The sequence below is a fragment of the Myotis yumanensis genome, unplaced genomic scaffold (assembly GCF_028538775.1).
Source record: "Myotis yumanensis isolate MYYU_CA2020_CCGP unplaced genomic scaffold, mMyoYum1.0.hap1 SCAF_19, whole genome shotgun sequence".
NCBI classification, from domain to species: Eukaryota; Metazoa; Chordata; class Mammalia; order Chiroptera; family Vespertilionidae; genus Myotis; species Myotis yumanensis.
In genome coordinates, this window is record NW_027223770.1 from 28,331,916 (window position 1) to 28,346,799 (window position 14,884).

Sequence of the window (14,884 nt, forward strand, 5' to 3'; positions counted from 1 at the left end):
CTCCAGCCGGGATGTGTTTCTGTACTGACTGGGGGGGTAGCGCGGGTCATGCCTCCCTCTGAGCTCAGCTGCACGAGGCTTCTCCGCTGGGGAGGGTCTGACACGGAGGCCGCAGGGTGGGCTGCAGGGCGGGCTCTGCTCTGTGACGGTGGCTGCTTGCTCACTGGTTGGGGAGGGAAGGAGCGTGCCCCTCGCAGTGTGGTTACTGTCTAACGTCTCAGGTCCCACCAGTTACGATGGCAGGAGTCAGCCCTTAAAACCTGATGTTAACTTGGTCTTCTCTTTCCTATTAAAATCGTTCTTTCCTGAAAGTGTCATCACTGTTTTTCTGATACTTCTGTTTATATGACAGTGTCACATTCAAAAACTTTGCACAGAAGTTTCATTCCCCTTTCCTCTGTGTTCCCTTAGGTGGGGAGGTGGTCAAAATAGCACAGCTGGCGTCACTCGCAGGACCGCCGAGTCGCGTGGCCCAGCCAGAGACCCCGGTGACGCTGCAGTTCCAAGGGAACAAGTTCACCTTGTCCCACAGCCAGCTGCGGCAGCTCACCGCCGGCCAGCCCCTGCAGCTGCAAGGTGAGTGCCACGCACAGTGCCTCCCTGGACGCCACAGCGAGCCTGGCCCGAGGGGCTGGGAGGACCAGTGGGTAATGTGTGTGTACCTGGCTGCCCAGTCCTTGACACGGGCTCAGTAGATGGTAGTCATTTAGAAAACCTACCCTTTGCCCAGCCGACAGGGCTCAGTGGCTGAGCGTCGACCTATGAACCAGGAAGTCACGATTGATTCCCGGTCAGGGCCCAGGCTTCGGTTGCGGGCTCCATCCCCAGTGTGGGGCGTGCAGGAGGCAGCCGATCCATGATTCTCTGTCATCGTTGATGTTTCTATCTCTCTCCCTTTCCCTTCCTCTCTGAAATCTATAAAAAATCTACCCTTTGATAAAAGTTTCCTATTTTTAAAATCAGAATAGAAACACTTGCTGCTTCTGATTTGACTGTGAAGTGTGAATTGTCCTAAAAGGCCAAGGACTGCAGCTGTGCTCACAGGTTGCAGGTAGCTCCAGGCCAGAGCTCCCCGCCTGTGGCCGAGGGCGATGTGTCCGTGGAGCGGCTGCTGTTTGAGGAAAGGAGGGTGCGTGCTCCCACCAGTCCTGAGTGACCACGGGGCAGCAGCTCAGTCACGTGTGTCCCCCTCAGTTGTGGGTTTGGGTTCAGGGGTGGTGTCCTCAGCAGCCCTGCCCGCACGTGTCCGGGACGTGGTGAGCATGGCTCCCGGTTGTGGAGGCCACTGGAGAGGCACAGTTGGCAGAGCGGAGGCCCCTAGGAAGCCTGCAGCAAAGAAACGTTCAATTGGTCTAATTTCCTGCTTCTCCAGGTTTTGGTCAAAGGGGCGAGGCCATCTCTGGTGCTGTAGTTTCTGTGGGACATGGGAGGTTCCTGTGGAGCAGAAGAAGGGGAGAGACTCGGTCACCCCGAGGTGGAGTGCCGGCTCCTTAAGCAGAGCCACAGCATTTGCACTTAACAAACACGTCAGCCTTTTCTTCATCAGCTGGCGGGTCGGCAAGCACCAGCCTGTCATCCGGCAGCTGGGACTCAGGCCTCACGCCGACGTGACTGACCCTGAGCAAGTGCCCCTTGCACTGCCCCAAATTCCTAGGAATTTCTAGGAATCGATGAGCTTCCTTTTGACATTAAGAAAAACGACATTTTTTCTTCTTTTTTTTTTTTTTCTTACTATTTATTGATTTCAGAGAGGAAGGGAGAGAGAGAGAGAAACATGCATGATGAGAGAGAATCACTGATTGGCTGCCTCCTGCACATCCCTACTAGGCATCGAACCTGCAACCGGGCATGTGCCCTGACCTGGAGTCACACTGTGACCTCCTGGTTCACAGGTCCACGCTCAACCACTGAGCCTCACCAGCTGGGCTGTTTCTTAGGGTTACATTCATTGTGAATAAAGTGTTTTCCTTTTTCTACAAGTAACTGAACTTTGCGTTGCCATGTGGGAGCAAGTGTGGTTTTGGAGATTGCGTTTGTGGCCTGTGTCTGCACCTTGGAGAGGGCGTGACTGATGGCCCTGGCGCACGTGTGATTACAGGCAGCGTCCTTCAGATCGTGTCCGCCCCCGGGCAGTCCTACCTGCGACCGCCAGGCCCCATGGTGATGCAGACCGTGTCTCAGGCGGGTGCCCTGAGCACCCTGGGAAGCAAGCCCCCGACCAGCGGCCCCGGCCCCGCTCCCGTGGCCCCACCAGGTAGAGTGTTCTGAGCAGGGAGAAGACTGGCTGTGCGGCCTCTGGCTCCCTCCCTCGCAGGTACCGGGAGGCCTTGAGGATTCTGGCCTCAGGGACTCAGAACCTGCAGGTCCCGCCATGGCCATGTCTGATTTCCACGGACACCAGTGTCCACTGGGTCTCCTTTGTTGTTGGCTCTCAGAGTTTCTGGTTGACACTCACCAGCCTCCACTCACTGTAGATGTTTGTCTGGTGCCAGGATTTCCCCTGGGACAGACAACGAGGCCGGGTCCTCGGTGTGAGACAGAGGATGCTGCCTCTTGCCTGGTCCACAGCCTGCTTCCCGCCAGGGTCCTCCTGCTCCCTGGACCTGCTCCTGCCGAATCACCGCGATTCTCCCCGGTGCCCCCTAACCAGGCCCCTGGAGCCGTCCCCGAGCACACGTGTCAGGGCCAGCAGCAGCCCTGACCATTTGGGGGTGGCTTTGTGCCGGTCTGGAGGGCAGCTGACTCCTGGCCTGAGGGCCGCCAGGTTGATGCTGAGGAAGGGCCAGGGCCCTGGTGGCTGGTGTGCCGGCATGAGGGCCGTGAGGACGGCGCATAGGCATTCGCCACGGGAGGAGACAGGCTGGCGCTCGCTCAGAACGTGGCCAGAGGGCAGGGGTGCCCCACGGGTTCTGACCAGCACAGGCGTGAACGTGCAGGGAGAGGGGCGCTGACTGAGGGCAGCTGGGGCAGGTGTGCGCAGCGTTCGGAGCTGTTTCCAACCTTGGTTTTGATTTGCAGTTGGTGTGCCTGGTCGAGTGGCGGTCAACCCCCTGACTGTGGGAGAACCCGGCTTGGCCCCCAAACCAGCGTCCCCCATCGGGGGGCCCACCCAGGTACTGAGCACCTCCGAGGGCGTGGCTGGGTTACGTACCTTTCATTTTAAAACGCTTCCCTAACAGAAGGAACGAAACTGGCTTTATGATGGCAAACATCTCCTTTCACGTAGTTTATATTCTTGTGACGTGGGAAATGCTGTCTCGAGAAACTGCTTTTCTCCTCTGGGGTGCTCTGGGGGCAGGCCCCGCCCAGGGCCCCGCAGGGTGTGGTTTCTCACGGGCCGTTCCCATCACTTTCTGGTGCAGGAGGACAAGGCCCGGCTTCTGAGAGAGCGGCTGGACCAGGTCCACTCTGTCAATGAGCGGCGCTGCTCCCGCGCCCCCATCTACGGGGCAGACCTGCTGGCGGCTTGTTCCCTGGCCTGCGGAGAACGGGGCTTGGGGCACGGAGCTCTGGGGAGCAGGCATAGGAAGGGGGCCAGGCCAGCGAGTGTCTGCACGTCACCTTCAAACCGTCACAGGGACCTGATTTTGACGCTGACTCAACGTCAAGAGTCCCTCCAGGATCTTATCGACAGGTGAGGTGGTTTCCCTGCGTGAAGGGCCTGGTGCTCGCCTCGCCCTCCCCCCCCCCCCCCCCCCCCCCGTGCCCTGCCGTGTGCCGTGCCAGCCCCGAGCTCCTGTTCCCGTGGGGTTCTTCCAGGTGTGCATGTGCATTGAAGGTTCCTCCCTGTCTTGTCTTGGCTGACAGCTCATTTCTTGTCAGCGGACGCGTCCTCTGTTGCCCGGATGGACCAGTGTTCTTGATCCATTCCCGGCTGAAGGACAGCTAGGTTGTTTCCAAGTTCAGGAACTGACAGCGCAGTCACCATCTGTGTGCAGGTTTCCATGTGGACATGGGTTTTCAGCTCTTTGGGGCAAAAAGCTAGGAGCGTGATGGCTGGACCGTGTGGTGAGACTGTGCCTGGTTCTGTAAGAAACAGTCTTCCTCAGTGGCTCCCCGCTCCCCAGCAGGGAGTTCGGGTCCTGGTGCCGCCTCCAGGCTGGGCGGCGTCTGCGTGGGGGGCGCAGGAAGTGGAGCGTCTCTCGGTGGCTCGTTTGCATGTCTTCTTTGGTGAGTGTCTGTTCAGGCCTTTGGTGCGTTTTAATCAGGTCGCCTTCGTTCTGTTGAGTGTTGAGAGCTCGTTGTACCTGTGGACAACAGTCCTTTAGCAGATGTGTCCTTTGCACACGTGTCCCAGTCCGTGGCTTCCCTTCGTGCTCTCTGGACAGCGTCCTTGGCGGAACAGGAGTTTTTAGTGTCAGTGGAGTCAGCTGGTCAGTCTTCTCTCTCGTGGGTCGTGTCTTTGGTGTCGTGTCTAGAAAAGTCGTCACCCCCAGGTCACCCAGGTCCTGTGAGCTGTCTTCCCGGGGTTTGTCGTTGGGCAGCTCACACTCAGCTCTGTGACCCCGAGTCAGTGTGTGTGAGGGTGAGCTCGCGTCTGGTCCTTCCCTGCACGTGTGTCTGTGGTGTGGTCGTCCTGTGCCTGTCGGGGGTCAGGTGACTAGAGCGAGGAGGTCTGCTCCTGCGCTCTCTACGCCGCCCCAGGGCCTGCTGTCTCGTCTCTCGTCAGCACCGCTGTCTGGATGTCTGCCACTTCCTCGTCTGCCTTGGGAGTCGTGTGGCCGTCCTCAGACTCAGTTCTCTCCATGTGGTGTGGCTGTGATGGTCTTTTGCCTCCAGATAAACTTTAAAATCAGCTGGTCGGTAGCCACGAAACGACTTGCTGGGGTTCTGACTGGGCTGGTGGGGAGCCTCTGATCAAGCTGGGAGGGCTGCCCCCGGCGCAGGGAGTCTGTCTGTCCAGGAAGGTGGGACGTCCCTCCGTCTCCTTAGTTACTCGGTCTTCCTGGTCGGTGGGTGGCTCTGGTTTGCTGCAGTGGCAGCAAGTAATGGACTCCGACCTGAGCTGACCGCCCGAGGAAGGGCTTTCTGGTGCAGGTGGCGTCTGGGGCCGGCCATGGGTGTCAGGTCGGCCTTGAGACCGGCCCTTCCTCCCGGGCTGCCCCTCCTGGTGGCACAGGGGCTGTAGCAGCTCAGCGTTCACATTCTTCCCCCACCCCGTCTGGGAGACAGAGCCCCGTGTCCCAAAGTTCCCATCAGAAGACTTGCCCTTCACAGGGGATGGGCTGAGTGTGTCCGTGCTAGGGGCCTGGGGGGCCCTGCCCTGCTGTTTCTCCCTGAGTGGCAGTCATCGGCCAGGCTGTCGGGCCTGTGCCCATGGTTGCTGGGACAGTGTGGGCAGCAGGCTTGTCTACATGGTGACCGAGGTCAGAGCTGCTGGCTGGTGGAGATGCCAAGTGCTGCCTGTGACGACGTGCTTCCTGCTCCTCAGGGTGGCCTGTGTGATCCCGCCGGTGGTGGCCTCACCCCCGTCCTTGTGGGTGCCGCGGCCCCCCTCCCTCTACAGCCACAGGATGAGGATCTTCAGGCACCGCCTGCAGGAGCACACGGCGCCCTACACCCAGCAGCTGCAGCGGGTGACCGCCCCGCGCTCGCTGCAGTTCCCCGAGCTGAGGCTGGTCCAGCTGGACTCAGGTAGGAGAGGGCACGCTCACGCGTCGCACCCGTGCTCTGGGGGCGGACACTCAGTGTTGCTCCCCCGTAGGAAAGCTGGAGGCCCTGGCGATGCTGCTGAAGAAGCTGAGATTAGAACGACGCCGGGTGCTGATCATGTCGCAGATGGTCCTCATGCTGGACATCTTGGAGATGTTCCTGAACTTCCACTTCGTCACCTACATCCGCATCGACGAGAACGCCAACAACGAGCAGCAGCAGGTCAGGCGGACGCTCAGGGCTGTGCACATTCGGTGCTGTCCCCCCTTCTGAGCAGAGGGAGGCGCCACATCTCCGGGTCTTGGAACTCGAGAGTCTTTTCAGCCCCATCTCGCGATACTTTTCCACTCGGGACTCGCACCGGCATCCCAGTGCCGCAGTCAGGTCTGTGACGTGTGCTCCCTGCAGGACAGGACTGTGTCCTTCAGGAGGCAGCCCTGGTGGGAACAGGAAACCGCCCGACAGCTTTACCTTAAAGAAGTGCCTGGGCAGCCACCTGCCGTGGTCACTTGTCAGAGCAGTGCTGCCGGGCGTGAGTGCTGCAGCCTCCCGGCCAGTCACGGGGCGTGTGACCTTCGACCTGGTCGCTCCCTCCCAGCACCCCCCTCCTGACGGCTGGAGTGCGCAGCTGTTTCCTGTAGAAGTGCTTAAACCCCCCCTTCCCGGGCTGCCGCGTCCCGAGCCGTCCCCAGGCCCTGGGAGCAGGTCAGTGTGCGCCGATGTTCCCGAGAGCAGAGGCAGCTCCGGCCCGTGCGTCCGCTGCCGTATCATGTTCTGTAGCATCAGCACCTCATGCTGCACACCCGGAGCCGGCCTGCAAGGAGGCCACTGCTCACTGACAAGTTTCCTTGGTAGTGGAGCAACACATTGTATGGAGAATCCCTTTTTAAAAAATATATATTTTTATTGGTTTTTAGAGAAAGGAAGGGAGAGAGATAGATGGAAACATCGATGAGAGAAGCATCATGGACCGGCTGCCTCCTGCCCTCCCCTCCTGGGGATCGAGCCTACAACCTGGGCACGTGCCCTCGGGGATGGAGCCGGTGATCGCTTGGTTCCTGGGCGGATACTCAGCCCCTGAGCCGTGCCGGCTGGGCTGGGCTTTCCTGCAGGAGGAGGGTTGTTTGCCGGCTGTGGTCTGATCTGGCGCTGCACTGACTGCAGAGGAGCTGTGTCCAGGGAAGCCGTCGGTGCCGGCCCGCGTGGTGGAGGCGCCTCTCAGGCTGTTCCGCTCCCTCAGCCTTACTCCAGGGGCCTTTGCTGTAAGGTGCTCTGGCATTGCCTGGGGGCACACGAAAAAGCGCACATCCCTCCCCAGGAAGACTCCGTTCTCCTGTGGGGCCTACTGATTGCGCTGACAGCACTTGTCGCCTGGAGCCTGGTGGTCTCCTGTGACGACCTGTGCGATCTAAACCGTGTGTGGAGGCCTGGTGAGCCAGGACGCACGTGTGCAAAGAGCCAGAACCAAAGGCCAGAGTCCAGTGGAGAGAGGGCAGCGTTTCCCGTGTGCCGGAGTCCTGAGAGGTTTTGTTCCGTCGCAGGAGCTGGTGAAGAGCTTCAACAGAGACAAGCGCATCTTCTGTGTCATCCTCTCCACGCGCAGCCGCTCGTCAGGGGTGAGCCTGATGGAGCCCGACGCCGTGGTGTTCTACGACCACGACCTGAACCCGGTGCTGGACGCCCAGGCCCAGAACTGGTGCGACAGGATCGGGAGGCGCAAGGACGTGCATGTGTACAGGTGCGGCCGGGGGCGGGAGCGCGGCGGGTGCCCTGCAGGTCACGGAGCAGCTCCTGTGCGTCCTCTCTCCCTCGGGCAGCGGGAGCCCCTGCTGTTTGACCTTCTTCCCGACGAGTGACGCCTGGTGGGGTGGAGTGTGCGCGTGGCGTGGTGACCGACGTTGCGCACGCAGCTTGCTGACTCCCTGTGTGTTGTGCCTCTTTCGGAGCCTGCACCTTCGGAGGAGGGAGGCCTCAGGGTGTTTCCGCTGTCACCAAGTGTGTGTTGTCTGGGCAAATCGGATGTTCAGAGAACTTCCCTCTCACTGACACACAGGTGCGATGAGGAAGTGGGGAGCTCTGCTCCGTCTGCGTTCGGTTGCTATTCGTGCCGTGTGCACTAAGCACTTGCTGTGCCACTTGGCGCAAAATCCTGCCACTTCCGGCCCATGTTCATCCTGCCACTTCCGGCCCATGGTCCCGGTGCTGGCCCCGGACAGAGCGCAGGCTGCCTCACCTTCTAGGTTGTTGCACTGAAGATAGGCACTCACCACACGTCGGAATAGGGCGGCTCCAGGCGGAGGCTGGCAGGGTGGGGACGTGGCCGGACTGAGATGGGAGTCACAGTGGGGCCTGAGGCCTTTGACTGCCACGTGAGGGCAGGGTCGCACAGAGCCCGTGGAGCGCTGATGCGTGCGCTTCCGAAGCCTGCGGCGCCCACCTGCAGGCCTGCTCTTCCAGGTGGCCTCTGTGCTGGCCGTTCATGGGGCGCGTGCTTCAGGGCTTAGCTGCCTCTGTGTGGGTCTTGTTTTGTTTGTAGGCTTGTGAGTGCCAATTCCATTGAAGAGAAACTTTTGAAGAATGGAACCAAGGATCTGATCCGAGAAGTGGCTGCTCAGGGAAACGACTACTCCATGGCGTTCCTGACGCAGGTACCTCGTTCGTGGGGCCACAGAAGGGCTTCCACGTGGCACGGGTGCGTGGCTCTGGGGACTCCAGTGAGGCGTGCTCTGCGGTTCCCCGGCAGCACGCCCGAGCTCGGGGGCGGGGGGCGCGGGAGCCAGCCCTCTCGCGGGGGTAACGTGCGTGTCTGTGCTCAGCGCACCATCCAGGAGCTGTTTGAGGTGTGCGTTCCCGTGGAGGAGCCCGTCTTCCCCGTGACGGCCGAGGAGTTTGTGGTCCTTCCCCAGGAGCCGACTGTCACGGAGACCATCGCACCCAAGATCGCACGGCCTTTCATCGAGGTGAGGACAGAGCCGCCTGTGTTCTCCGCCTCCGGGGGCCGCTCCTGCCTGGTCTCTCCCGGGTCCTGGCTGTGCAGGGGCCTCTGCTGGGAGGCACCCCACCCCCCGCCTCCTTGGTGAGGGGATTCGCTGCTACCTCATCCATTTTATTTATTTATTTATTTATTTATTTATTTATAATATATTTTATTGATTTTTTACAGAGAGGAAGGGAGAGGGATAGAGAGTTAGAAACATCGATCAGCTGCCTCCTGCACACTCCCTACTGGGTATGTGCCTGCAACCAAGGTACATGCCCTTGACCGGAATCGAACCTGGGACCCTTGAGTCCGCAGGCCGACGCTCTATCCATTGAGCCAAACGGGTTAGGGCCCTCATCCATTTTTTAAAAAATTTATTTATTGTTGAAGGTATTGCATATGTCTCCTCTTCCCCATTGACCTCTCCCTGCCCACTCGCACCCCCCAGCTCATGCTCTTACCCCCCTACTGTCTGTGTCCATTAGTTACGCTTACATACCTCATCCATTTTAAAAAATTAACCGTTCGGCCCTGGCCAGTTTGGCTCAGTGGATAGAGTGTTGGCCTGTAGACCAAAAAGTCCCGGGTTCGATTCTGGTCAAGGGCACGTACCTGGCTCCTCCCCAGCCCGGGCCCTGGTCAGGGTGCGTGCAGGAGGCAACCAATCGATGTCTCTCACATCGATGTTTCTCTCAGTCTCTCCCTCCCCCTCCCACTCTCTCTGATCGGGTGAGGATTAACAAAAACAAAAGCTTGCTCTGCCAGCACCGTCTGACCCAGCATGCACTTCCCCAGGCCCTGAAGAGCATCGAGTGCCTGGAGGGAGACGCACAGGAGCCCGCAGGGGAGGCCGTGCCTGGGTCACCGGACCCTGACGGCTTGTGGGACCAGGAGCCCTCGCAGCTGGAGGAGTTGGCCGACTTCATGGAACAGGTTTGGACATTTCCTCCTTTTGCTTTCACTTCATGTTTTTCTGTACAAGTCATTGTCTTAAAAATGTATTCCTTTCATAAATATTTCTTGTTCACTTTGGCCAAGAACAGTCACTTTTTTGTTGTTAATCCTCACCCGAGGACATTTTTTTCATTGATAGAGTGAGATATATAGAGATAGAAACATTGACACGTTGATTGGTTGCCTCCCACATGCCCCTACCAGGGCTGGGGATTAAACTTCCAGCTGGGGTATGTGCCCTCGACCGGAATTGAACCTGCAGCCGTTCAGTCCTCGGGCCAGTGCTCTACCCACTGAGCGAACTGGCCAGGGCACAACCACTTTTTTGATTGAAGTGTTGGTGGGGGCTGTAAGGAACTTAATCCTGTTGGCCTGCAATGAACTATCCAAAAAATATATTTTGAAACAGCTCACCCCAATTGAAAAATACGCTTTGAATTACCTGGAACTATTCCATTCTTCCATCGATCACGAAAAAGAGAGGAACGGTGAGGTAAGGACCATCTTCACACGCGAGCAGCTCAGGTCTGTGGGGTTAAGTTTGGTTTGGAGGGAAGTGAGTTGCCAGGAATCACAGGAATGAACCCAAACCCACCAGTGCAGACACCAGCTGCCATGCAGGTCCGGGAGGCCCCGTGCAGGCGGCTCCAATGGGGGGAGCAGTGGTGCCTGACAGGTTCCATGCTGGGCCCAGAGGCAGTGCTGGGAAATGGCCACCACAGCGTGGAGGGGCCGCGGCCGGGAAGAGAGGTCCTTGGTCTGAGTGTGAGACCAGGTGGGGGGGCAGGTGTGTTCCCCGTGGGGACTGTGCTGGACGCCGTGTCCGAGCCTGTGGTCTCCCAGCAGGACGCCGTGCTGACTGCAGTGAGCGCCTGGGAGGCCCAGAACCTGCGGGCGCTGCAGGAGCAGGAGGCCCGGGCGCTGCAGGAGCAGGAGCAGGAGCAGCTGCTCACCTACACCCGGGAGGACGCCTACAACGCGGTGCGCACCCCATCGTCGCGTCACCACCCAGACGCGTGCTCTCAGCCCGCTGCATGGCTTCCGGTTCCATGTTGCTTTTCCCTCGGGCTGTAGTGAGGTCCCTGAAGTTACGAAGGTGCTGGCAGCGTGAAGCAGACTCACATTGAAAGCTCCCCTCTGTCTCCGCAGGAATACATCTACGAAGGAGCGGACGGGCAGACGGAAGTCATGCCGGTGCGTGCCCGTCCCCGTCCCCGTCCCCGGCCCCTGTGGGTGGCTGCCTTCCTCGAGCCACCAGCTCATGCCTCTCCCTCTCCATGCAGCTCTGGACCCCGCCCACGCCGCCCCAAGACGACAACGACATCTACATCGACTCGGTCATGTGTCTCATGTACGAGACCACGCCCATCCCCGAGTCCAAGCTGCCCCCCGTGTACGTGAGGAAGGAGCGCCGGCGGCACCGGACGGACCCCTCAGGTGTGCGCCGCGGGCCTGCTCCCCTCGCGCCGCGCTGTGTTCCCGAGCGGAGGAGCCTTGCGTGCAGGCCAGTGGGCAGGGAGGCAGGATGGGTCGTCCTGGCCAAGGGCTCCTGGGTGACGGGCCTCCTGCTCAGCCCCCGGCCCCTCCTTGGCTGGCTGTGGGCGGAGGCTCTGGCTCCGCAGCCCTGAGCGGCCTCTCTGTCCAGCTGCAGGCAGGAAGAAGAAGCAGCGGCACGGGGAGGCGGTCGTGCCCCCCGCGGTCGCTCTTCGACCGCGCCACGCCGGGCCTGCTGAAGATGCGGCGGGAGGGGAAGGAGCAGAAGAAGAACCTCCTGCTGAAGCAGCAGACGCAGTTCGCCAAGCCTCTGCCCACCTTTGCCAAGCCCGCTGCCGAGTCGGGTCCCGACAACCCCGAGTGGCTCATCAGCGAGGACTGGGCGCTGCTGCAGGTGAGCCCGGACCCGGGCCCTTCCCCACGTGTCCGTCCGCGCCCTGCCCACAGCGGGGGAGGCGGGAAGCTGCCTCCACATGCTGACTGGGTGCCTCCCCTGGTCCTCTAGGCCGTGAAGCAGCTGCTGGAGCTGCCTCTGAACCTCACTATCGTGTCCCCGGCCCACACGCCCAACTGGGACCTCGTCAGCGACGTCGTCAACTCCTGCAGCCGCATCTACCGCTCCTCCAAGCAGTGCCGCAGCCGCTATGAGAGCGTGCTCATCCCCAGGGAGGAGGGCAAGGTGAGACCCGGGGCCATTGGCACAGGGCGCAGGGGCTCCGCAAGGGGACGGGGCCTGAGACTGGCGGTACGGGCACCGTGCTGCTTGGTCCTTGGAAGGTGCTGTGAGGCTCCGGGCGCCAGGTCCTGCCGCCTCAGATGAGCAAGCAGAGCGTCGCCGTGCACGGTAGCTCATGTGAAGCCTGGTCTGTGCTTTCCCTGACTTGGCCGCTGGGCTGGTTTGATGACTCCAGGCCCTCAGGTCCACACAGACCGAGCATCACGCTGCTGTGGTCGTCGGACAGCTGAGTCCTTGGCGTCTGTCGCCAGGAACCGGGGAGTCCGCGCTGGGGGGGCGCAGGTGACTTGGGAGCCGGCAGGCACTGGTGTCGCTGTGGGACTCAGGAAGGCGGCGTTACCAGGCACAAGCAGTGCCAAGCCCCTGAGAAAAGCCTGGCGGCAGGAATGTCTGCCCCTTTACAGCTCGCTGTGGGCAGAGGCCCCAGGGAAGGTCAGGTTGCTGGGGAAGGTGCTGGCTTCATCCCTGTCTGTGGCCTCAAGCGCTGGGCCAGCTGCTCTCTGTCTGCAGCTGCTGATTGGGCGGCTCGCTCAGGGACGTGCGGAAAGGCCTGGCACAGCCCGAGGAGGTGTGGGCGGCTCGCTCAGGGACGTGCGGAAAGGCCTGGCACAGCCCGAGGAGGTGTGGGCGGGTCGCAGCTGCTGGCCGCTGTGCCCTTGCTGCCGTGTGTGTGCTGTCCCAGGAAGAAGGGGGTTAATCACGGCCTCCCCGTCAGTGAGCCCTTCCCGGGGTCGAGGTCTGACCGACCATTTTGTTTCAGAGCAAGAACAACCGTCCTCTGCGCACGGGCCAGATTTACGCCCAGGACGAGAACGCCACGCACACCCAGCTGTACACGAGCCACTTCGACCTGATGAAGATGACCGCCGGCAAGAGGAGCCCCCCCATCAAGCCCCTGTAGGCCCACGCCCTGCACGCGGGGGGCCGGGGCGGGGCTCGTCCTGTCGTTTGTCGAGCGCGTCTCCTTGTCTCCTTTTTCCTTCACGCGGTGACTCTTGTCTCCGTCTCTGCTGTAGGCTTGGCATGAACCCCTTCCAGAAAAACCCCAAGCACGCGTCCGTGCTGGCAGAAAGGTACTGTTGGTGACACGCTTTCCCTCTGAGATGGTTCCTTCCCTGTCTTCTCTTACATGCCATCAGTTTAGTGAGTTGTTGAGCAAATGGCCTGTCCTGGCATCGCTGGGGGTGGTGGTGTGGCCAGGCAGGCCCCGCAGGGGCTCGTCCAGGGAGATCCTTGTTTGCACAGGAGGGTGTGGAGGTGGCGTCCTGCCTGCCGGCCTGGCGGAGGGCACAGCAGCGGGACAGGGCACTCTCCTCTCAGCCTCACCCCTGACCTGCAAACATTGTGTTGGCTCTTCTGTAAAAACATGCCCACTTGTGGGGTGCACATACTTGCTTTGGATCAAGGCGTTCTGTAGGTGACAAAGTGGGGGAGGACGCAGGAGTCCCGGGAGAGGGGTCCATGAGGGGGTGAGGAGACCTGTGGGACCTGTAGCCCTGGGGCTTGCTGGCCGGGCGCTGTGCCCGGGGTGGGGGCGCAGTGCTCATGCAGCTAGGGGCCTGGGGCATTTGTTCTCAGGCCTGGAAGGGAACGGACCATGGGCGGGGGTGACGGACAGCCTTTCTCCTTCCCAGCCTGGTCTGCCCCACACCCCTCCTCTGGGCTGGGTGGGAACTGCCTCCAGCACCCGGCAGCTTTAAGAATGGGCTGTGCATTTCAGGAATATTTGTGCTTCAGAACTTGTGGCTTATTTTTATTTCTTCTCCTGTCTTTAGTGGCATCAACTACGACAAGCCCCTGCCTCCTATCCAGGTTGCATCTCTCCGTGCCGAGCGAATCGCCAAGGAGAAGAAGGTGCGGGGCCTGGGCGTACGGGCGGCTGCCATCAGCAGTCGAAGCCCCAGGTGCTCCATCTCCTTTCTTCCTGCCCTGCAGGCCTTGGCCGACCAGCAGAAGGCACAGCAGCCGCCTGTGACGCAGCCTCCGCCACCCCCGCCGCAGCCACAGCCCCCACCGCCCCAGCAGCCACCACCGCCTCTGCCCCAGCCCCCAGCGGCCGCCGGCAGCCAGCAGCCCTCAGGGCCGCCCGCCGTGCAGCCCCCTGCCCAGGCGCAGCCTCCAGCACAGCCTGTGCAGCCCCCACAGAAGGCACCCCCTGCAATCACTACAGTGGGCAGTGCCGCCGTGCTGGTGAGCAGGCCCTCCCCGCCCTCCAGTGCCTGAGGTTCCTGCAGCCCCCAGAGCAGCAGGCCTCCTTCCTGTCGGGGAGATGGGGTGTCTGTCTCCTGCAGGGCTCCTGTGCTGGGAGAGCTCAGCAGTGCAGGAGCCTCGGAGTCAGAGAGGATGTGTGAGCCTAACTGAGGAAGTCGCCTTCCTCCCCATGAACTTGCAGAGCAGACACTGTTTGCCAGTTTGCAAACTTCTCTTCTGACTTGGTGGTTTTTCTCAAAGCACGTGCATGTGTGCTCGTGCGCACGCGTGAGCCCTCTGCCTGTCAGAGAAAAGGGGTAAAATGCACAAAAGAAGGAAAGGAAAGTGGGCTGGTGATCTCACAGGCCCTACGCTGGCACCGTCCGCCCTGGCGTGTGCCCTCGCTCTGGTGCCCACGTGGCCACGCTGAGCTCACAGTGGGAAGAGACCGGGAGTGGGTGGAGGCTCAGCTGCTCTGCACTGTCAGCCAGGCCTGGGGTGTCTGCAGAATCAACCCCTTGGCTTTGATTTCCTTTGCTGGGGGGGGAGGGGGGGGGTGTTCGTATGTGCCTGGGCAGCCTCGCTCCTCATTCGTTCAGAAAATGCACTCCGGAGCACCTGCGCCCAGGGACTCCGTCTGTGGGCAGGCGTCCGGCCAGGCAGGACCCGGAGAATCCTGGTGGGTGCTCAGGAGGGGCTGTGCCTGAGCGACAGGAGTCAGAAAGGAGTGGAGACCGGCAGGCACAGGCCCGAGCCTGGCAGCTATGGGGCCAGCAGGGTCAGCGTGGCTGGAGCACCACTCACTGAGGGGTGGACACCGCAGTGTGGGAGGGGCTGGGACAGCGCTGGAGTCGGCCGTGTGGCCAGTAGCCATGGTC

The 14,884-nt window shown here is 61.0% G+C and overlaps 1 protein-coding gene and 1 non-coding gene across 2 annotated transcripts in view; both read left to right on the plus strand.

Annotated features, from left to right (window-relative positions):
• The window catches only part of EP400 (E1A binding protein p400), a 59,951-nt gene that overhangs the window by 35,287 nt on the left and 9,780 nt on the right, over nucleotides 1–14,884 (plus strand). Inside the window, 21 exon segments of the mRNA XM_070399936.1 lie at nucleotides 412–576; nucleotides 2,099–2,254; nucleotides 3,019–3,113; nucleotides 3,363–3,634; nucleotides 5,432–5,634; nucleotides 5,705–5,874; nucleotides 7,194–7,390; nucleotides 8,189–8,300; nucleotides 8,469–8,612; nucleotides 9,428–9,565; nucleotides 9,996–10,079; nucleotides 10,433–10,567; nucleotides 10,736–10,780; nucleotides 10,870–11,023; nucleotides 11,232–11,275; nucleotides 11,277–11,474; nucleotides 11,586–11,759; nucleotides 12,577–12,713; nucleotides 12,833–12,889; nucleotides 13,592–13,670; nucleotides 13,752–14,006. Of these exon segments, the coding sequence (XP_070256037.1) occupies nucleotides 412–576; nucleotides 2,099–2,254; nucleotides 3,019–3,113; nucleotides 3,363–3,634; nucleotides 5,432–5,634; nucleotides 5,705–5,874; nucleotides 7,194–7,390; nucleotides 8,189–8,300; nucleotides 8,469–8,612; nucleotides 9,428–9,565; nucleotides 9,996–10,079; nucleotides 10,433–10,567; nucleotides 10,736–10,780; nucleotides 10,870–11,023; nucleotides 11,232–11,275; nucleotides 11,277–11,474; nucleotides 11,586–11,759; nucleotides 12,577–12,713; nucleotides 12,833–12,889; nucleotides 13,592–13,670; nucleotides 13,752–14,006 (3,014 nt within the window).
• On the plus strand, nucleotides 6,884–7,014 carry LOC138998235 (small nucleolar RNA SNORA49). The gene has a single exon (XR_011469104.1). It is a non-coding gene; the product is annotated as a small nucleolar RNA SNORA49 (small nucleolar RNA).